Source organism: Orbicella faveolata, unplaced genomic scaffold (genome assembly GCF_042242905.1).
Source record: "Orbicella faveolata isolate gen_17 unplaced genomic scaffold, um_ofav_v1 contig_35, whole genome shotgun sequence".
In the NCBI taxonomy this organism is placed as follows: Eukaryota; Metazoa; Cnidaria; class Anthozoa; order Scleractinia; family Merulinidae; genus Orbicella; species Orbicella faveolata.
This window is the reverse complement of record NW_028301564.1, coordinates 4862826-4886287: the sequence shown is the minus strand read 5'-3', so window position 1 is coordinate 4886287 and position 23462 is coordinate 4862826. Positions and strand designations below refer to the sequence as shown.

The 23462-nt window shown below is 39.1% G+C and overlaps 2 protein-coding genes and 2 long non-coding RNA genes across 18 annotated transcripts in view; 3 read left to right on the top strand and 1 right to left on the bottom strand.

The window, feature by feature from the left end:
- LOC110043911 (uncharacterized) overlaps positions 1 to 23462 on the top strand; it is a 222544-nt gene that overhangs the window by 80424 nt on the left and 118658 nt on the right. The window lies entirely within an intron of this gene.
- Positions 7917 to 11054, top strand: LOC149102719 (uncharacterized). Of its 2 annotated transcripts, none has more exons than XR_016202170.1 (3): positions 7917 to 8112; positions 8880 to 8940; positions 10387 to 11054. It is a non-coding gene; the product is annotated as an uncharacterized LOC149102719 (long non-coding RNA). The 2 variants fall into 2 exon arrangements; XR_016202171.1 differs by lacking the exon at positions 10387 to 11054 and adding an exon at positions 9730 to 10078.
- LOC110043920 (uncharacterized) lies at positions 15371 to 20840 on the top strand. The gene is made up of 3 exons (XM_089274081.1): positions 15371 to 15783; positions 19019 to 19109; positions 19655 to 20840. Exons 1-3 carry the CDS (start codon positions 15609 to 15611, stop codon positions 19767 to 19769), a joined length of 381 nt encoding a protein of 126 aa, XP_089130207.1. The 5' UTR covers positions 15371 to 15608; the 3' UTR covers positions 19770 to 20840.
- The window catches only part of LOC149102704 (uncharacterized), a 234512-nt gene continuing 231685 nt past the window's right edge, over positions 20636 to 23462 (bottom strand). For all 11 annotated transcript variants that reach the window (XR_016202160.1, XR_016202166.1, XR_016202167.1 and 8 more), the window contains one exon: positions 20636 to 22428. This is a non-coding gene — a long non-coding RNA (uncharacterized LOC149102704). The remainder of the gene's footprint in view (positions 22429 to 23462) is intronic.

Sequence of the window (23462 nt, the reverse complement as noted above, 5' to 3'; positions counted from 1 at the left end):
TGACGGTGATAGCAATGATATTGTGTGAGCTGTTTCAAGCATAGTATTATTTTGAGCGGACCGGTCCCAGATATTTGCCGTATGCGGTTCAAACACCACTTTCGAATGACGAAAAGAACATTCCAAATTCTCTCTGAAAATTAATCGTTGACAGCCAAAACATACACTTGGCTTGCGAAGAAGCTCCAGAGCTGTTGTAACTGCACGTGGATGTACGAGTAACACCGATGGATCCGCTGTTAACAGTCCATAAAAGCTGCATAATAAGTGTTTTCCTCCATGTTGTACATGGAAAATACCAAACAGCGAGGTACTGGGATTGAGAATGAATCGGAATGGTCAAATGAAACGGTACATTTCGATCGGACTGGTCCAACCGAGAAAAGTGGTCGACCTCGAAAGGTGGGCCGATTTTTTCGAAATTTTTCCGGTTGGACCGAACCGATCTGTTCAGTTTTAGACCGAAATTTCCGGGAATTTTGGTCGAATGGATCGCGCCGCGGCGTACAGGCTAACGGCTAAAGCTTACACTTTCAGTTCTAACGTTTTGACATTCTAAGCCAACGGTAAGGTTAAGGCGTTTAACGTTTACGAGAAAACGTTCTAATGGGTAACTAACGGAAGACTAACAGTTTCGCCCGTTTAACGAATAAGCGTTCAAGTATGTTTTCCCGTGAACCGTCATATTTAGCCTCGCGCGTAAGGAGAAATCACGACAATCGCCGGATGTGTAATTTGCCTAGGACGTTTATATTTTATGATTTATCGTATCTATCACAACATTCTCGATCGTGATTGGTTTTCCGCGTGCCTATTTGTCACGTAATCGGCGAGTGATCAGGTGGGTGTCCGATTACAGGTACAAAATTTGAACTGTTTGTAACTGGATACCCAAGTGATTCGCTGGCCATAATGAGATGCAATGGAATACCAATTGAATACCAATGGATGAGTGCCATTCCATTGGTACCAATCGTACTATTGGCACCAATGGACGAGTATAAAGCACCCTACTCAGCCTGAAGCCATCGGAAATATTCTAAGTCCGTGTAATGAGATGCATTTTACCAATGGCATTCTAATGGCTTGAGTGTCATTCCATTGGTACCAATGGACGAGTACAATGCACCCCTACTCAGCCTGGAGTCATCGAAAATATTCTAAGTCCCCGTAATGAAATGCCTTTCACGAATGGAATACCAATCGATTGACTGCCATTCCATTGGTACCAATGAACGAGTAGGATGCATCCCTACTCAGCCTGAAGTCATCGGAAATGTCTTAAGTACCCCAAACTAGATGCATTTCACCAATGAAATACCAATGGATTGAATTCCATTCCACTGGACTTTGTTTGTGCGTATTGGACAACCCTCATAATCCCTTAAAAAAACCTGCTGAATTTCAAGAGAAAAACAAATTCCCTGTAGTCTTATGTGCTAGTGAAAACCAACCTTTAGAAAGAGCATTGTACACAGAAATTAACTGGTGTAGATACTAGTAAACACTCCAATTATTAATTTACAGAAAATTGCTATCATTTTATTTACTGCATTGTAAATGCAATATATTATTGCTTGTTCACTATAAAATATTTCTCTTCTTAGAATATCTCCACTAGTTTTGCTCAAGACGACTGCACATATGTAATTGTTTAAGAAAAAACCGTGCAACTCGTACATTCGCCCCTAACCAATCAGAGCCAAGACTATATTCTCAAAGCCAATCAGATGCGTTGAAAACTCAGTGAATGAGCGCAGGTGACTTTTCCCGTTCTTTTCACCGACTGCTTCTGACTGCTCCTGACTTTTCTGCGCTTTTTCCGTGATTGCCGAGTTCTGATTGGCTGGCTCAATATTTGCAGGCGCGGAGATCCGTTCTAATAATTTTGAATTTAAAAACTTTACAACCGTCATTAGAAAATCACTATTCTTAAAGTAAATATCACGACAAACATTTACAATTGTAATATACAGCTCACTATAAATTGGAATGGAGATTTTGCTACCGAGGTCTGCCACCGCGTGTGTAAAAACGTTAAGAAAGTATTCAAACTGACGAAACAGCCCTTGTGTTTTTATTGTCTTTGTTTTTGTTTTGTGATTATCTTTTATTCATTTTACCCTGCAACTGGAAGAATCCGCCCGCTTTCATCAACCTTATTCAGCCTCGGCACCTCATCCGGTAATAAGTAGGCCTAAAGAATGGTATTCCGCCGTGTTTTCCCTGTAAAAGAACTGAAGCAACGAATTTAATAAATGAGTTTCAAAACATTGCCACGCAATGAGTTCTTGCCCTTGGTATAACTTGGTTATAGTCAACAATTTCTTTTCCGACATGACCAATCTCTCCATTCTCATAAACTTTGCCTGGCTGGATTTGGCAGCTGATCGCTTCTGGGGGGTCAAAGCTCATCTTTGACTTTTATCCATGATCCCCGGGAAGTGGCGGACTGGACAAAGTTCATTAGGTATACTAAAAGTCTGTGTCAGTCCCAACTAATTCCAAAAAGTTTCCACGAGGGCGCTTCGTGACTTAGTACACTTCCCACGCAATTTCTTCAGGACAAAGTCGACTCTCTGCTGTGCAGTTAGGTTTGTCTCAACGCTCCTTTCTGGACACGAGCCGTTGCGTGACGTTGGAAAGCGTGCGTGACATCATAAGTAGGTCTTATAGTTGTCGGGGTGAGGTATAACGCTTCGTATTGCATTTAGCTACTGTTTTTTGTCCTGCTCAGTGGAGGCTTGTAGTGTGTGAGATTGGCTATATTCTGCTTCTGTACTTGATACTCTGAAAACGTGCTTAGCTGTTGGGACAAAAGAATCGGTAACAAATTATTCACTTTCAAGTTGATAAGTTGGATTGTTTTATTTTTCTTTAGACGTTAGTTCAGATAGGAGAGATACAACAAGACAACATTCCCTGATTGGTATCGTGACATATATTGATATCGCAGATGCGAAAAGCGTGACCTAGCTCCTTTAACAAGAACACGACACAATGCCGTCCCTGTATTGCAACGATAAACTGGGAAGAGACCATCCTTGAAAATCGGCTTTTCCCAGTTACGTGACATTACAATTGAGCAAAGATTATTCTATTCACCTGTACCGAGTCTTGATATCGCGGTCTTGAATGAAGCGTCCATTCTGGCGTCACCGTCAGACAGATCCTCAACCAACAAACTCTCGACTGGGATTGGCTGTTGATGACAAAGGGTCATGTTAACAAATAAGTCAGCGAAATGAACGAGTGACCAGCAAAATGTGTTTCTTCAAAACGCGCAAGAAATTCTCTTAGACTGTGAGCAGTCTCTCTTTTACTTAAAAATCCGCGGGGAAGAACGCAAAGAAAAACGTAATGCACAAGCGAGCGGTGGCATGGGTTGTGAGCGTGCGAGCGATATGCAAAGCGGCGACCCGCAAGTAGTGCGTCGCGTCTTTAGACGCTCGCGCTATTTGTGGCTCGTGTGATTCGCTACTTGCCGCTCGCGGCATGTCACGCTTGCAGTCACGCTTGAAGTCACGATTGCGGTCATGATCGCACTCTTACTTGTTTTGTGTTCTTCCTCACGGATTTTCGACCAAAAGAGAGACTGCTCGCAGTCTAGGATTCTCTCACAGCACGTTTGCCAATTTCAAACTCGGAAGTAAATCTAGATAAAACACAAGGCATGCAATTTCTTCGTTTCCTGGGAGCTACGTGAAAACTCGAGACGCTAGAGTCGCTAGACGGAATGAAAAAATTAAAACCGACTGCTACGAAGGAAGTCAGGCAACGTACCATCCTAACAAAAGTGGCCTTGAAGACACAAATAATGGCTTCGAAGATGACTGTTCCATGTACTGAAAACGGCGAAGAAAATCGGCCTCAAGGGAAGTCAAAATAAATAAGGTAAACAAAATTGAAAAGGGCAATTCTGATTGGTTCTCTGAACGGTCCGATTTTTCCAATATGGACCGCTAAGTTGTTTCGCTCGCGAATTGCTTTTTCAAAACAGTATAAAACACTGCCGTCATATTTTGCGGACAATTGAGTTTAACTTCCAAGACGCAACCAGAAAAACGTAAATAAATGTTTAACTTTAGAACACACGTTTACCGAGAATAAATTGCGGGCGTATAAATATTCATCAGCAGTGTTTTAAGAGCCATTAAAGTAAATAATTTATTGCAGAGGCTTATTCGGTCCGTATTTTGGAAAATTAGTCCCGTTCTTTCTATATCAAGTCTTTGAAAACAAAAATCAATCGTGACTCGCGGGCTCACGTTTTCCCGCGCCTTGTGTCAGCTACACTTATTTACTTCGAATTTTGATTGGTTCATTAGGCTGTCTGTTTTCTTTGTGATTGGCTTGAGTGATAACTTTGGTTTTGGCTTTACGAAATTGAAAACCGCTTTGTATTTGAATGCAGCCAGTGAACTAATAATATGTAACTGACTTGATAAGTTTCTCTGTCTTGTCTTGTGGCTGGACGAGTAAGAAGGAAAACTGTCTCGGAAAAGAACACATGGAGTTTATGTTTAACAAAGCGAGAATTACAACAATTAGTATAACACAGAAGGAGGGAGATACACAAAACACCCGCAATGTAAGAACAAGGCCAAGAAATCTTTAATTTCTTCAGTTCTCACCGTTCCATGTTTGTTTCTCAGTGTTTCGTTACATTAAAGCTTTTTGGACCTGAATACACGAGGGCACATCTGAAATAAACAATATAAAGATGCGAATTAAAGGCAACATTTTTACACGCGTGTTCAAAACCAGTCTTCTCTTCCAACCTTTCCCTCTCCGTTTCTCCAGCTAAGTTTTTTTTCAAAGGATTCGTGTTTAACCAACTGAAGATCACGGAGAATGACTTTTAAGGTATTGCTGTGCCGTTGATTTACCAATTTCTTTAATTCGGGCCTTTTTAAGTAATATTCTTTATCAAACCATTTTTTGTTTGAATAATAATATCGGCAAGGAAATCGTTTGTTATGTATCGGTATTCGTTGTTAATTAAGGGGTTAGTTATGTCAGGTTCTTTACTATTATTGCACTGGTGAAAATAGTGACGCGGCCCCAGTTGTTCGAAGGCTGGATAACGCTGTCCAGTGGATAAGTGTTGACAAAACAAACCTTGCTATTCGCTGAATAGTGGTTTATCCGGTAGATAGCATTATCCACCTTACGAACAACCCAGGCCTGTAGTGTGGTGTCCCCATGGTACTATTGTACTGAAAGTGCTTTGCGCTCGCCCCCTCTCCTCCCTCCAACCCCTCCCACGCTAACCTGGTACTTTATGACCAAGAAGTCGCTGATAATTTCGACCGTTTCTCACCGGACTGTACCTAAGCGTGCTTGAGAGTGGTCGATAGGTAGGCTGGGAAGGCTTGGCATAGACATAATGTTGTCAAGGAAACGCGGCGATTGACAGTGGTGCTCTCTACTCCAGTCCCCATTCCGACAACCGAGTTACGGGAATATTCATCACCAGACCCCTTCAAACCGCGGAAGAATTCAAAATGGCGGTAGCCAAGAGAGACCAAGAGAGACCAAGAGAGAATCTCCCAGGTGTTTTCAGTCACTGCGTTTTTACGTGTAATTTTGTTCGTCAGGTCTTAGGACGTAGGTCGTAAAAACAATTGGACATTACCCTGTCTAGGAAAAAAAAAAAAAAAAAAAAAACACGAGCTTTACGTACTTGGGCAATCAGCAAGAAAAGTAGGATAATTGCACTGAAAGGTAAGTTCTCCGATCTGAGCTCGAACTTTTAGCTTGCAGAGGATCTAACATGTAACTTGTACTTGTATTGTACCTCAATATTAAACTAACACTTGTGTCATCGTATAAACTTAAATATAATACACAGCCTTATCGATCCTCATGTTGTAAGAAGCGATATTGAATGATCTTCTTGTAAATAGTGCTATACAAGAAATAACATTATTATTATTACTATTGTTATTGTTATTGTTAATTTGTTATTGCCATTGCTATTGTTACTATTATTATTATTATTATTATTATTATTATTATTATTATTATAAAATTATCAATTATTACAACTGGGTGCCTAGCTTATGACAGCTATCAGTAAGACTCGGTTATTAATAAATGTGGTTCAAAGAATGAATCTGTTTCCATTTCTTTTCAAATCAAGTCAAACGTCTCACTGGGATCTATCTGAAAAATTATTAAAATAAATGTTTTTCGTCAAAATTGTCAATCTGGTGGTATCTGGATGCATGAAGCAAAACTGTGAAGAATGTATTAAGTTTCATTTGTTATTTAAAAGATTAGCCACTGGGTTATGTTTGACAGTAAATGTTGTTTTGTATGATTGAGGTATTCCTAGAATTGTGAAGGTGGTAAGAGGTGGGTTGGTGTTGCGACTTAAAGGTAGACTATTTAATAATCCCTGAAAATTCCCAAAGTCACCATTACATCATAAAAATATTGACCTAGACTTCAGATGGCACTAACATAAAGTGAAAATCTTTGAGAACATTTTTGGACTCACAATAATCTAATGGTAAGGAAGATTTGTCTAACATCAGAATCACACTGGCAAGATAAGAAACTTGTTTAGGGACCTGGAATTTTTGCATGCACCAAAAGGATCTTTTGAACAAGAGATATGTTTACAATGTAAGAACTGGCCCTAATCAATGTTGATTCCTCAAATTGATTGTCTTCCTGAGTTTCTTGATCTGTGAAGCTGCGACTTGGTCCCACAGAAAACAGGTAAAAGATGAGAATCTTGTTTTGGAACCTGGACTGTCTAAATGCACTGAATGGATCTTGAGCTTTGAGCGAGAGATGGATCTATGAACTGACCTGCAAAGGAGTTGGTTCCACCCAGCAAACTCTCTTTCTGAGTATCTTGATCTGTAAAGGTGCAACTTGGTCCCATAAAAAAACAGGTTGAAAATAAGAAACTTGTTTTGGAACCTGGACTGTCTGCATGTGCTGAATGGATCTTGAGCTTTGTGAACGAAATGGGTGTAAGAACCGACCTGCAAAGGAGTTGTTTCCACCCAGCAAATTCTTTTCCTGAGTTTCTTCATCTGTATAGCTGCGACTTGGTCCCACAGAAAACAAGTAGAAGACAAGAAACTTGTTTGGAACCTGGACTGTCTGCATGAGCTGAATGAATATTGAGCTTTGTACACAAGATTGGTGTAAGAATGCAACAAATTCTCTTCCTGAGTTTCTGTGCAGGAAAGACGGTAGTGTCTTACAACAAAGCTGATACTTAGGCCAAGCATGAAAGAAAATAATTCTTGAACAGTCATTATGGTAAAAACTTCACAGGAGTATACCTAACAAGGTGTAGGTCTAACAGAATTTCGTCAATTTTACTAGGTTCATAGGTTCGCTTTCAGTTTTGTTATTACTCAATTTCAATTTGATTGCAGAAAAGATCTTGCCAGAGTGTAATTTTCAGAATAGTACTATCTTGGACACCCACAATGCAATGGTAGCATGGATAAATTAGGTGAGTAAGTGTCAGTGTTATTATGTGATGTACTTTACAAGCAAACATTAGATACCTTTAGAGGGCATTATGAGTATGAGATATACAGTTGAACCCCTATTAAGTGGTCACACTTGGGAAAATGGGAGGTGGCCACTAAATAGGAGTTTGTTTACCTTGAATATTTTCAACATCGGGTTAGTTTCTTAGAGATCATGGAGTCACTTCAAGACAATCATAATAAACATGTGTTTGAATGTTTTAACATGCATTACTTTCTATTTTGGACTCTTATCTGCCATCACCTTTTCCAAAACAAAGTTAATTTAATATGTGTATTAAATTTTAGGTAGCTGTTAAATAGGGGCAAAGACAATAGAAACACCCTCATTGGGACAGCCAAAAGGTAGCCGTGGCTGCTTAATATAGGTAGCCAGTTAATAGGGGTTTGATTTACAGTATTTTACTGGCAATAATTTCAGGACTTTGATAACTGGTGGCTTACTGTGATAGGTGGCTGCTTAATAAACGTTTGACTGTAATATGACTTTTGACTTCAGTGCAGTTACTTTTCCTGTTGCTGACCATTTGAATAGGGGAGACTGTACTGATATGAGATTGGAAGGAAACCTGATAATCATAAGTACTAGGTACTCATACTCAGATCTCAAGGTTTATATTCACATACACTGTATGGTCAGTCTAAAACACAGACTGCAGGCAGCAGACTGTGGACTGGAGCTAAAATGCAGACTGAGGGTAAACTGAAGACTGCAGACCAGTGTTGAAATGAAGTCTACAGACTGCGATGATCAATCAAATCTTCATATCTTTCTCCACAGTTCAAATAGACAATCTTTCATATAATCACTTGTAATGATAGAACTGGTAACATAATTCAGGTAAATAGTCTACGGTCTGCATTCTGCATTTTGCCCCTTACCTGCAGTCTGCATTTTATCCCCACTCTGCAGTCTGCAGTCCACAGTCTGCATTTTACACTGCCTGATTATATCCCTTGTTATGGGGTAGTGAAGTTTTGTTGAATGCTTTATGGACTTCTTTTTATGTTGCATAACTGTAATGATTTGATTTAATGCCCTCCTTCCAGTAAGCACCCTCTGTCTAATAGGTGTTCTCCTTTGTGTTGTTTTTAATAAGCAGCCCTATTTTGATAAGTGTCCTTTTTACAAGTTAAAAGCCACCATACTAAAAGTAATATTCAAGACATCGCCATATGCTGTTTTGAGGAATGAATTATGAAATCTAATCTATTCCATTAAAAATGAACTAGTTTAAGTTAAAAGAAATAGTAGTAGACAATAATTATTGTACTGTTACTATGGTACAATGATACTGTTATTCTACAGCTTTAGAATGATAAAAATAAAATTCAGTATGGCATTCTTGATTTCAGATCATTACTGTTTGCAGTAAGTTTGATAGAAGTGGAGGAAGACAATGTATACCCTCTTGAAGTAGGTAATTTTAAAATGATTGTATTTAATTGTAGCCTCTCTAATGTTCTTTGGTGCCAAAAACCTTGCTGGAATAGTGAGGTCGACATGACGAGGCCAAGGTTTGAGATTTACCCGTAAAGACATCACCTTTGAGGTTAATAAGTTGTTTATTATATCTATGGCCTTTTGCTTTTTTGCAAGCCTGTAATCAGCCTGTGGGCATTACTAGAATGAGCCAATCAGGTAAAAGGTGAAGGATGCAGACAAGCCAAGAGGTCAATCAGGCCAGAGCTTGTCCCGGTTACTGTAGCATGAAGCAAAAAGGAATATTTCTACACTCCCCTCGATGGGATGCTAGTCCCTCACACAGTTACCCCCAGCGTTAAATTCACTGCTACCCATTTTTACACCTGGGTGGAGAGAGGCACTTTGAGGGCAAAGTGTCGCTCCCAAGAACACAATACAATGTCCCCGGCCAGGGCTCGAACCTGGACCAAGTTAAGTGCACTTACCATGGGGTCACCATGCCTTCACTAGCCAATCAGAGTGTTTGTTATATTGGCTACAAACACAAGCCACATAAAAATTGGTTATAGTAAACTATCTCCTAACCTCTCGCCTCTTCCTGTCTCCTCTCCTCCCTCCTTCATGACATCCCATATTCTCTCCCCCCAATATAAACCTTGCAACAGTGAATCTCAGCATGAGTTCTTGACCAGAAGCAGGGTTTGTTTGTCATGTAGGATCAGAGGGATTCTTATTTGCTGGAACAGACACTATTGATTGCCGGCAAAACTTTTGTTGCAGATGAAATCAGATCTTAAGTTAAACAGCACAGTACATGTGTAGTTAAAAACAAACCATGCAAATGACTTTGAAGCCAGCTCAAATTCTGGTCCTGCAGTTGTATCTCACCTTGATATTATTATAACTTCTCTTCCCAGAGGTAAGACCTACCACTTGTATCAACCCAGTCTCCACATATCAGTTCTCCCCCAATACATATGTCCCCTTCTGTTATTTATTCATATATAGATTTAGACAAGCCTAAAAAGGGAGCTCCTGCGCCAGGTTGTTCAAAGCCTGATTAAGCTAACCCAGGATAAGTGTTGTGAGTTTTGTAACTGTGCTGTGATGTTTTCTGTCTGAGTGTGGTGTGGCCTTCTGTTTTGAGTTTGAATAATCTGAAAATACACAAACCAAAAGCAGTGAAAAACTTTTGTACACAAGACAAATTTATACTTTAGTAAACTTTTAATCCTGGGCTAGCATTAACCGGTCTTTGGACAACCCGGCCCAGCTGTTTACAACAACTGAGGTTAACCTGACATGAGCCCATGATCCAATTGAAAACCAGCACTTGCTCAGCAGTCAACTTCAAAAACACTTGACCTTCATAAGCTCTAAACTTGAGCTGGCGATATGGTCATGTGATACTGGTCAGCAGATGCCTTCTTTTGACAGGTGTCAATTGACCATAACAGGGATGTCCAATATCAAAGAAGGACATTGTACACGTAAACCAAGGCTGCATGTCTCTGTCAACCTATTAGCTGGAGTATGGCCACTATCTTGCAGGACCCTGTTGCTGTCAACATTGTGTCGCCATTGCCATTGTTCGTACGTGTCCACAAGCAATACCGCTAGCCATGATAACCATGAGAAAATCAATTCATGGGTTTCTTTTTCTTTCCTATGTGAGTATGGGGCTCCTCTTGGTGACCCTTTGGGCAGCCAGAGCTCTGCTATAAAAGTTAAAAACCCATCCCAAGATGTAAGGCTAGTTATGAAACCTTTTCCAGATACATGTATAAACTCTCTCTCCAGATGTTGGTCCCATCCCCTTATATGAAAAAAAAATATGTAAGTTTTCTTACCAGATTTAAGCCCTGTTACTAGATGTTGGCTCTCTGCAGGGTCCGAAATTGCGCTTTCCTGGTCGCCAATGCGACTAAAAATTTTGCACTGGCGACCAGAATTTCACAACTGGTCGCCAGCGGGAGATTAACTATTTCATGCCGGCAGGTTTCTTTCACAGGTCACAGGTCACAGGTCACAGGTCACCAAAAATATGCCAAAACGTCATAAAACAGATGCATACGAGTGCGTCCTAAGTGCAACTATAAGAGCTCTGTTTTGAAAAAAAAATACGTAGGGGAAATCAGTTGTAGCACTGAAATAAAAAAAAATTGATCCAAAGAAAGCCAAGACTTATTTCTGTTGAAAATATAAATTGTTTGTAGCCTTTCAATATAATATGAAAACGAAAGAGGCTTACACTGATCCGTGAATTATGCATTTACTTAGCGTGATTTGTGAACCAATGACTTTTGCGGGAATAATTCACTTTTTTTGGAGATTTTATCGTCATTAAAGCTCGTAAACTACACCAAACTAGATGTAAAACCTGCCCATTCCATGCGACTGAGAACTAACCACAGCGACAGTGAACCAGGAGGACCTAGAATCTAGTCTGTCACGATGTGTCACACATGCACACAGCATTTCGATGCATCAAAATGGAGGGTTCTGTATGTATTTTTATGTAACACATGATTTAGCCTTTGCATTTTTACGTGAAAAGTGATTTTTTTCTGTTAACGTGAAGCTGTTTTCGAATTTTTTGTGATACGTGAAAAGGCCGATTACAATGCGTGAAATTGTTTTCAGAGTAGATATAGGGACCCTCTTGTTTCTGTTTAGTACATACTCCTTGTAAAGATTTCAAAAAAAATGTAGAAATAAAACAGTTCAATTTACTATCATAATGAATTTTCTTATTAAGATAAAATATATTAACACTACATGTCTGAAAGCTACATGTCAACCCATTTCGTACATATACCACCCCTAGAAATTTTTTCATTAAAATTATAGAGTAAAACATTTTTAGTTAGGGTTTGTTGCATGGAAACTTTGATAAACCTCTCGGGAATCTCAGTAATTGTTACATCACAAAATTTACTGAGTGTTTTGATTGTGGCCTGTGACCTGTGACCTGTGAAAGAAACCTGCCGATTTCATGCCACGATAATTACACAAACAATAGCTTTGATTTTCAGCCAAATTGATTGAAATAAAATTCAAAGCCGCCCGCCCGTTGATCACTTCCTTTTTACCTTTCCGCTGCTTTTGAAGTATAAATTAAACCGATTTTCCTGTTGTCATAAATTTACCACAACGTCTGACAGCGACAATCAGTGCAAAGCTTCGCTGCCATGTTTTTGCAGCGGCTTCCCATAACATACGTATTGCGGGCGCGAGAGGCCACGTGCGTTCTTTCGCCATGAATATTTATCCAGGCGATGTGGTGTCCAAAGATGTTCTGAAATCTTTTCGTAATTTATGACAAGGTGGAGACGGAACATCCGCAAAGAAATTAGATGAAGATTTAGATATTCTCTGGGCGTCAAAAGGTGGAAATGTAGATCTGTCAAAGTGGTCAAAAGATGATTTCAGCACTGGTTTGATTCCTGATTACATCGATTGCAAATATTTTGCCGGCAAGCAGGTGGTGACCAAAAATTTTGGTTTGTGTTTCGCTGCAAAGGAAAACTTTTATTGACACTTTTTGGTGACCACATTTTTCCATTTCGCGACTGAAAAAAAAATTCAGTCGCCAGTTGGCGCCTGCCAAAAAAAGTCAATTTTGGACCCTGAGTCTCTTCTCAGGTATTAGTTCTCTCCAGAATGAGATGTTGGCCCTATTCCAAGATTTATCCCTCTGTCCAAACGTCGTCCCTCTTCTTACATATTAGCTATCTCACAACATATTGGCCCTCTTCAAATATAAGCCCCTTCTCCAGATGTTGTCCCTCTCTTTGCATATAAGCCATCTCATGATATATTGGCCCTCTTTGAATATAAGCCCCTTCTCCAGATGTTGTCCGTCTTTGTGCATATAAGCCATCTCATGACATATTGGCCTTCTTCGAATATAAGCTTCTTCTCCAGATGTTGTCCCTCTCTTTGCATATAAGCCATCTCATGACATATTGGCCCTCTTCGAATATAAGCCCCTTCTCCAGATGTTGTCCCTCTCTTTGCATATAAGCCATCTCATGACATATGGGCCCTCTTCAAATATAAGCCCATTCTCCAGATGTTGTCCCTCTCTTTGCATATAAGCCATCTCATGACATATGGGCCCTCTTCGAATATAAGCCCCTTCTCCAGATGTTGTCCCTCTCTTTGCATATAAGCCATCTCATGACATATTGGCCCTCTTCGAATATAAGCCCCTTCTCCAGATGTTGTCCCTCTCTTTGCATATATGTCATCTCACAACATATTGGCCTTCTTTGAATATAAGCTCCTTCTCCAGATGTTGTCCCTATTTTTGCATATGAGCCATCTCATGACATTGGCCTCTTCTCAGATACAAGCCCATTCTCCAAATGTTGTCCCTCCTCTTACATGTAAGCCATCTCTCAACATATTGGCCTTCTTCGAATGTAAGCCTTTTCTCCAGATGTTGTCCCTATATTTACATATAAGCCATCTCATGATATTAGCCCTCTTCTCAGATACAAGCCCATTCTCCAAATGTTGTCCCTCTTCTTACATATAAGCCATCTCACAACATATTTTCTCTCTTCTTAGATATACATGTAAGCCCCTTCTCCAGATGTCATCCTTTTTCCTACATGTAAGCCATCTCCGGACATGTTGGCCCTCTCTCCAGATACTGGCCCTTTTCTAAGATATTCTGTAGGCCTTCTAACCACATGTGGGCCCTCCCATCAGATGAGACAGTTCTGCAGATGTCGGTTCTCTTTGATGAAACACATACAGTTGTATGAATTCTCTCTCCATATGTTGACCCTCCTTGAGGTATGATCCTCTCTCCCAATGTTGTCCTCTTTTAAGGTGTAAATCTTATCTCTGCATTTTGATGTACTTCTTGCAGGTGGATCCTCTCTTCTCAGATTTAAGCCATCTCCCCATGCTGGAGGGAAACTCTAAGCTTTGAGGAACAGATAATGTTCAAGGAAAAATATCCGAGCAAATTTTTAAATCAAATAGGGACTCAAGTGTTTGGTATTCCTCAAATATATTTTGCATCCCTGGATATAACCCTGCTCCTAGAGGAAAGCCCTTTCCCTAGACATAAGCCCTCTCCTCCTAGATGTAAGCCCTCTCTAGGAACATAAAGTTAAAATAAAATAAAGTTAATATTCTCCCTGGATATATGTCCCCTCCCATGATATAAGATATATAAGATGTGGATCTGCTTTGGTTGTAACTGTGTAAGAAATTTTGCCATGCTCATAAAAAGGCATTACAAACAAAAGTGTCAGTTGCGGTATGCTGTTAATAAGTCTTTTGCAAAAAAAAATTAGCTAGCTATTCAATCAGAACGCATTAGAAACCTTTACTGCCCGTCATCCAGTCAGATGACAAAAAATCCAGCTATTTGATGACAGCGCATGCATATAATTGAAATGTTATAATCTTGGCACAAGTGTATCCCGTGATGTTAAATTCACGAACCCAGCTTTGAAGGATGTAAATCATGGAACAGACAATTACAAATTTGTTTTGTCTACTGAAAGGCAGATTTTGTTAGTGACGGTCATAAAAATGGTAACTTGGCATTGATTATTAATTTCCGCTTTGGAACTGTTTATTTAAAATTAGTTTCTTGTCAGTTGAACTGCTGCTGTGCAGCCTAAACAATAGCAGAAATTTTTGCGATGGACAATTTTGCATCTTATTTGTGTTATTTTTGGTCTTTTATTTTAAAATGGCAACTGGTATGAAATTTGAGGGATCAGATGAGGGTAAAACATTTTTTGTTTCAATTTTTTGTTCTTGTTTAGGTGTCAACAGTGAGCAGGTTCAAAGGTTGAGAAGATGGCTTTCATAAGTTCTTCTAACATTTTCATGTTAACACGAGGGGCGAACTCAGTAAGTTATGCTGTTAACAAGTTTAATGTAGATTTGATTATTTGAGGTATACTTTATGTTACTTCGTTGATATCAACATATTTATTAACTAACTTAAGTTGATTAAATTTAAAATCTTTGACAAAATCCTTAAGGCAGAATCAGTTAATGGGACAAAAATAAACACCTACCTCCTTTTTTTAATGAGATTCATTCATGTCAATAAAAAGATAATATTAACAACTGTTAAGAAAGATTGGGTACTGGTAATTATCAATGCAGATTTTGAGTCAGATGTTAAGATACGATGTGGCATTAGCGGTAGCAAGGGACTTGCTCCTTGAAAGATGTGTTAGCCAGCCAAGGTTTTGCTAGCTGTGAAAACCAGAGGCGCCTGGCCCTCATTAACTAACCCTATGCTAGAAATTGGTTATAATCTGCGGGTTGTACTCACAACACCCTTCCTACCACTTAAGGTGCAAAAATAGCCGTAACCCTCCCCACCCCCAAGTGTGCTTAGTTGGTCATACGTCTACTGGCTGGGAAATATTGACAGGAAAGGTTTCTAAGAAGAGGAGACATCTCTGTTTGGAAAAGCTAAGCCAAGCGCAAGATAGCCCAAGCGAAAGCTAAAATTGAAACAGTTCAAAATAGTAATTGAACTATATTGAACTATCTGCGTGACTCGACTGATTCAGTTGATCTTGAGCAAGCGTTGGTGCCGAGCCGCCAGCTGAAAAGAAAACAAATGATGTGAAGTTTATATGAAATAATTCATATATGAACTGCGTTTGTAGATGAAAGTGAAGAATGATCATCGCAGTAAATTTTCCAATTTAAGCAATTGGAAAGAAAAGAAAACACTTTGTTCAAATAATGTTGTTACCTTCCACAGAGGTAAAAAACCAAAGTTGTCCAACGTAACGACGATAGATGTTAAACGTTATAATCATTCGCTTCACCAGAATACAGGTAAGTCCCATTTAAAACTTCAGCGTTAGTAAAAGTAGGTCCGCTATGCGTATATGTGGAACAACGTTAATTATACCTCACTCGCGTTTTGTTTGCTTGCCATAGCAATCGGGATCCGAATTCGGCCACTGTTGGTTGAAACTGCTATTTAATAGAGAGGTTAAGCATGACGTTTACGGCAAACGGCAAACGGCAAAAATGAAACTTTTGCCGTCTCCCTTCAGTTGTGTGTACAGTAGAGTGAAATTATTTGTATTTGCAATGAATAGTAGGAGACGTTATTCCATTTTTGTGTGCTTTATTTACGGATTAGAAGAAAAGAACTCAAAATCAGAAGTTATCTTTGCCGTTTGCCGTCTGCCGTTAACGTCATGCTTAACCTCTCTAATATGGGAATTTTCAAAATAACCCATCAAGACCAATGTGTAGACCGGAGTATCACCTTGCGTTTTAGATCTTCAGAACTATTTGCAGGAAAGCTTCTCTGAGTTTTTACATCTTAACTGCGCCCGTAATTCAAGTTCAATCTCACACCAAGTCATATTAAGCAAAAAAATAAGCAAATAGAAGGGATTTGGTAATTCGCCCGCAGTATGGCCGGGGACCTTCTTTTCATACAACGCTTCCCTTTTTACACAGAAATGACATTTTCTGAGTGTAGATAGGACATTGACTTTCACTCCTTCGCTCGCTTCTTCCTTCGATTCATGTTAACTTTTTAATGAATCCGCTGACCAGACACAGTACATTAAGCTTTCTCAGTCCTGCGTGCCAAAGTCCATAGTGGTGAAGTTTTTTTTTTCAAATCGTTGAGACGATTGAAAGTATGTTTTATTGTGTGTTTTTTTGGACTTAAGCATAGAGAACTTCAACCCCATCTCCACCGTGAAGTTAAGTCTCGTAGTACTGAAATACTGAAATTTCCATAATCTCACTGGTCAGCCAGTTCAATGGAGGTTGAACAAGCGGTCGGCTGTACACAGGCCCAGTAGACTGATCATATCGATTGACGGGACACAGGTAACAATCACGGACTCACATTATTGGCTTGTAAATCGGACAGATCGTCATGGCTGATTTTTGCCATGAGAAGATGGTCGATCATCAAATTCAGGGCGTGAGAAAATATTTTTGTCGGGCCAGCATATTTTGAGTTTAAAATCGAAATAATTCAAGCTTTATTTACAGGACGAATTGCTAAATGATCAAAAGGTTCACGTTATTTAAAGCCAGGAAACGGGAAGAACCGTCGGGAAATAGTTTATCGTTATAGAAGCGTGCATTAATCAAAAAAGAGAACAAAAAAAAAAAGAGAGAGAGAGAGAAAAAAGAAACTTTGAAAGAAAAAATATATACAAAACGTAATAATCCGCACAGTCCGAGATTTGAACCCAGAATTCCCGCCCGGCAGGCAAGCTCTATACTCACTGCGCCACGACAATATATCATGGGTAATTTTGAGTATCGGGAATGATTATTAACTAGGTATGAATTGAATCGCTGATTTATGTAACCTTCGGGTTTTGCACTGTAAAATTGATTTGAAAACTTGTCGCACACGGAAGATTTTGTCAATTTATTTCAGTTTTTCATGAAGGAAAAAATAATTTTACGCCAGGACCGAGAGTCGAACTGACGACCCACGATGTTCGGAGTGAGAGGCGGGCACTAAACCATTGCGCCAACTTACTGGACACAGATATGTACTGAAAACTTGACTAGATATGTGTACCAGTGGCCCGCAATGTGGTCAGCGTGACTACCTAAACAGCGCACACGACGTTACTTTTGTAGTGAATGGGTTTTTGGTGAAAGATGTATAGTAAGAGTTATGATCCTCGGCTTTGAAGTATGTAAAACGTGGAATAAGCAAGTAATTATTAATTTGTCATGCTTACAGTTAACGCAACCTTCTTTAACAAATAAAGACGCCTAAGACGTGTATTACTGAGAGTGAAGAATGATCATCGCAGTTAATTTTCCAATTTAAGCAATTGGAAAGAAGAAGCCTGAAAAAATCAAGGCTTCAACGGGATTCGAACCCGTGACCTCCGCGATACCGGTGCGATGCTCTACCAACTGAGCTATGAAGCCACACATTGGGAGCGAGGTCAATTAATTGAGTTCATATCTTCCCGTGAGGAGTGAAATGATGTGAAGTTTATATGAAATAATTCATATCTGAACTGCGGTTGTAGATGAGAGTGAAGAATGATCATCGCAGTTAATTTTCCAATTTAAGCAATTGGAAAGAAGAAGCCTGAAAAAATCAAGGCTTCAACGGGATTCGAACCCGTGACCGCGATACCGGTGCGATGCTCTACCAACTGAGCTATGAAGCCACACATTGCGATGATCATTCTTCACTCTCATCTACAACCGCAGTTCATATATGAATTATTTCATATAAACTTCACATCATTTCACTCCTCACGGGAAGATATGAACTCAATTAATTGACCTCGCTCCCAATGTGTGGCTTCATAGCTCAGTTGGTAGAGCATCGCACCGGTATCGCGGAGGTCACGGGTTCGAATCCCGTTGAAGCCTTGATTTTTTCAGGCTTCTTCTTTCCAATTGCTTAAATTGGAAAATTAACTGCGATGATCATTCTTCACTCTCATCTACAACCGCAGTTCAGATATGAATTATTTCATATAAACTTCACATCAGGTGTATTACTGTGATAAAACACGATGGGCATTTGAGAACACGAGGGAAATGCAGAAAACACGAGCCACAGGTGAGTGTTTCCTACATTTCTCGAGTGTTCTCAAATTTCCGGAGTGTTTTATCACAATGTAATACATGGCCTAGGCTTCTTCATTTGCTTTATGATATAGAGGTAATGGGGCGAAAAACAAAAAAAACACGCTTTTGCTATGTTTTATACCCTGACAAAACATGGGTTTTTGACCAATCAGAGCGCGCGCAGGGTCCTATCCATATTATAAATGATAACAAAATATGATTTGATCACTGTTGGTCGTATAGAAGGTAGAGACGGAGCATATTATTTGCGTTTTGGAAAATATCTTTTTAAAATTTAGTCTATTACGTTGTTGCAGAAAAGAAAACATCATAGGTGTGTTTCCCGCAGACAGTGAACTTCGCAATTTGCATCTTACTTGCGTTTCTTCTTGCCCTTTAATTTTACTTTAAACAGAACGTTAACAGATAAGGTAAGGTTAACGGATAAGATTAATCACTTTTTATTGCTTTTTGTTTTTGTAAGGTGTAAATAGTGAGCTGCTTCAAAGTTTGTGGGCTTTCGAAGACATCACGCACGCTATCGACAGTTCTGTAAACGTGATGGGCAAACTCGGGTAAGTGGTATTGTTTACATATTTACTATGAATTTGATTAATTTAGCCATGCTTAATATCAAGGCATTCAACTAACCCAAGTTTACGAGGATTTAGAGACGTTTAGGTACAGAACTAGACAGATTTTAACCGGTTGAAGCCTTTCGTTGTACGTTTAGGAGTAAACTTTAATAGACATCAACCGTGATTTTCAAACCTGAACAAAGCGATAAAGTCATGCCCGTTTAGGGACAACCACTCGCACATGTAAAATAAAATATTTTTTCTGAGAAATCGCGCTGTGAAAGTATGAAAGTTCTAGTGCAAAAATGTGAATAGAGATAAAAGCAATCTCACGACGATCGGTTTTGAATCGTGCCGGTTTTGGCAGAACTGCAAGCGCATCTAAAATTCGAATTTGCTGTTTAAGTCTAAGTTTTCAAACGTATTTGATTGTAAGTTGTTACGATCATGTGCTTTTGGAATAATTTTTTAAGTCTCTTCACTGCAATTGGTTGGAAATATTTGTATTTTTTAAGCCTTCAAGTTCTCTTTTTTCTTTTCAGATGTCTTGAAAATGACAAGTTCAAAGGAGTGGCCAAAGAAAAATTTTCAAGCTTGGAAGAAGAGCAAAAACCGCCACCTCCCAGCCAGCCACCACAACATTTCTTTTATACTTAAAGCGAGAGTTTTGAACTCTCGCTCTTGTGGTGCAACTTTGTACGTAGCCATGCGCGTTTCATATCATAGTCTTTTGGCGGGAGATTTCGATCTTTCAGATGCCTTGAAAATGGCCCAGAAGTGACCAAAGAAAAATTGTCAACCTTGGAAGGAAGGCAAAAATTGATGTCGAACACCGCCACCTCCCCGCCACCACCACTAACTAGCATTTCTTTTATACTTATAGCGAGAGTTTGGTGCTCCAATCCTTGTGGTACAGTACACTCTACTACGCACGCGTACTAGGTGAGTGTCCCAGTTACAAGAACTGTGGGTCCGACTGTATTTTGTGACTGTAAGTAACTGATAACTCCGTGTTAGGTAACCCGTAGTTTAAACTTCGGGTTGCCCGACACGAAGGTATCGGTTACTTGTATGTTGTAACTGTGAGTAGCTGATAACTTCGCGTCAGTTTAAGCTTCGGGTTACCCGACACGAAGTTATCACTTACAGTTACGACATACAAGTAACCGATACCTTCGTGTCGGGGAACCCGAATTTTGAACTTTGCTTTAAACTTCGGGTTAGGTGACACGAAGTTATCAATTACTTACAGTCACGTAATACAGTCACGACTTACAGTTCTTGTAACTGGGACACTCACCTAGTACGCATGTGTATTAGAGGGTACTGAACCACAAGGATGGGAGTACCAAACTCTCTCTATAAGTATAAAAGAAATGTGGTGCTGGTGGTGGAGAGGTGGCAAGGTTTCACATTAACTTTTACCTTCCTTCCAAGTTTGACAATTTTCCAGTGGTACTCGTCATTTGAAGGGAATCTGTAAAAGAGTATTGCAAGCATGGCTTTCAGTAAACTGACACAAGTTTGTAAAGTGATAAAATTAATTTATTTTGTAATATTACAACAAACAAAAACCAAAAAAGATTAATATACAGTACATATCTTTCGCGTACAATAAACAACAATGTACTCGTTATAAGAGTTGAAGCTAAGTCCGTAACTCTTCGTCTTATTATCTCCGCTGTATTCTGAAGATGTTGTGATCATAATAAAACCTTCATTTACAAACCTTGTGTTATTTTCCTGCGAGAGCTACGACCCTTTTGAGTTACCGCAATATTAACAATATGTGAGACTAGAGTATGAACTAAGGACCCGCGACAGAGTTATATTACAAAACTTTGAGAAAAATAAAACGACTACATACCGCCACAGCACGGCACTGTTTTCCTTCGACAACTACAAAGTTTAGGATTAATTAATTAATAGACTTTCAGAGAATTTTAAAGTCCATTCAACATAACTGCCACTAAATAAACTTATTAATTTCTATTCGACGATTTACTCAAAAAATACGTAAGAAATATTTAAGGATATTAACCTAGCGGCACTGTATGTGAACAACAGCAACAAGGAAATTAGAATGATTACAGATTAACAAATTAACGTTAGTTTTTCATACCCCTGTCCTGTTATTGATCATGAATTTTGTCATAACATTGTGGAAGTAGATGTGGATCCACGAGGCGATAGCCGAGTGTATCCGCAGACTGCTTTGGCAATGTTATGACGAAATTTATTGTCAATAAGAGGACAGACAAATGAAAAACTAACTTCAATTTGTTTTATACGATAACAAATTGTCAAACTGTCCGCTCTCGCTCGTTGACGCATAGCATAAATTCATGTGTCTGTCTGCTTATTGACAATGAAAATTAGCCAATGAGCGCGCGAGAATTTCTACAGTTATCGTAAAAATGACATTTGACAAAATTACTATCTGCACTGTTATTGAATATTAATCAATTTGAATGACTATGAAGATGGGGGCTTTTCAAGATCGTAAACATTTGCGTTTGTTGAGAAAATGTTTCATCGTTTTCTTGCTTTGCCTTAGAAACCAAATTAATTCATCGGCAGAAAACACTTTTTTCCCCTACTCGATTGCGAATAGTAAGGTAACGAAAATTGAAAATTACATTCTTTCAAACAGAGCCAGTGAAACTTGTACCGCAGGAAAAATATATTGGACATTAATTTTATCCTGCAGTTTTAACCAGGCTAAAATGAAGCCCTAATTTTTTCGGTAGCCAGTGTAAGGAATAACTTTCCTCCTGTAAACAGACGATTTTGTCTTCCTTAGCTTACATCACCACTATTTCATGTTGCGGGAGAAACGAAGAACTAACAAAAGTGGGAGATTTCCAAAGAATGATACAAATTGAGAATTCAAAATAATTATAACGAGAAATGATATAGTTTTAGTGCTGATAGGAGTTACCTCAGAAACACAACATATGGCGCATCAACAGATTTGAATAGAGACAGAGCAGATTTAAAATGTTATCAGTCGAAGTCTTTCCGAATCCTAACCACCCTTATTCCTGCTATGGTAATTGTAAACTTCGTTTTTTTCTACTACGGCGTTCAAGTTTCCTTCTTTTGGTAGCTAATTTCACTATCGTGTCAAGACCCCTTTGTTTGTCACAAAGTCCGATTCCAAAAACTATTTCTCAGCAGTAAGAGATATCTAACCCGTCACTGGTACATACACTATTCAGTAGACATAACAAACCTATCGGCTAGTCAGTCTCAGCCATCGCCCATGGTGTATGATCAATTCATCTTGAGCTTTCCACCCAGAAAAGCGTCCTACCTGGAATAAATGAAAACAATTTCTCCGCATTCAGTTACCACAATATTACCTATGTTTATTTTATATTATTATATTTAGTTTATAAATATTACATGTATTACGTTTTGCCAAATTCTCGCTATGAAACATAACGTTAGCGAGAATTACTTCTATGGTTTAAATGACAAAACCATAGCTTCATTACAAACAAATTCCCGGGCGTTTTTATTAAAGGTGACAAACAAACAAGATTAACTTTCTAAATTGTTCAGCCTAAAAGGTTTTAAAAATCCGGCCGATCCGCACAAAATGTGAGCTAAGCAACAGAAGTGGCCAAATTTCGTGACTTTTCACAGTTATGGGGAACATAACGTGACTTCACGTCCTTAGATTTTCCTTTTTTCTAAAATATACCATGAATCCAAGATGGCGCATCCAAGATGTATGATCTTTTTTTGGCCAGAAATGACGTGATAACTGCCACGCAATTTGAACTTAACACCAGGTTCGCTTGATTTGTCTAACGTTTAGAATTTTCAAGATGCACGCAGTGGAAGAGAATCTTTTTGCACCTTCCCCACCCCTCCCCCTCTTAACACGCCCAAGAACATTACTGAAAAAGGCCTTGCTACAACCACAACAAATACGATTTAACTTAAACTCTTACAAAAGTAAAAAGAAGCGAATTCCAAAGCGTTGAGCTAAGAGCAGTTCCTAAAAGGACAAAACAAAGGAATGAGTTGACATGAAAATGGGGACAGCGGACGGTGGCAAGAGCGCATGCTTCATGATGACATTGTCACCTGCACGTGAATCGAACGTTTCAGGAAAATTAACTAGCACGCATTTTTTCTGATCGTACTTTTTAAAAGCTGCAAATTTTGTGAACAAAACCAAGAGACGAGATCATCGACTTTGGCACAAACGCGGTATTTACGGCAAAATTTATCGTTGATTCTGAATTCTGATATTAATCACTTTTATGATTTCATCATACTAAACAAAATTATGAAAACTATCTTGCAGTAATAAAAGGAACCAAAACAAAACAAACA

Coding starts and splice junctions, on each gene's coding strand:
- LOC110043920 (XM_089274081.1), top strand. CDS start 15,609: ATGAAAGTGAAGAATGATCATCGCAGTAAATTTTCCAATTTAAGCAAT. Junction 15,784..19,018: donor TTCGCTTCACCAGAATACAG/GTAAGTCCCATT, acceptor TGTTTTTGTAAG/GTGTAAATAGTGAGCTGCTT. Junction 19,110..19,654: donor AACGTGATGGGCAAACTCGG/GTAAGTGGTATT, acceptor TTTTCTTTTCAG/ATGTCTTGAAAATGACAAGT.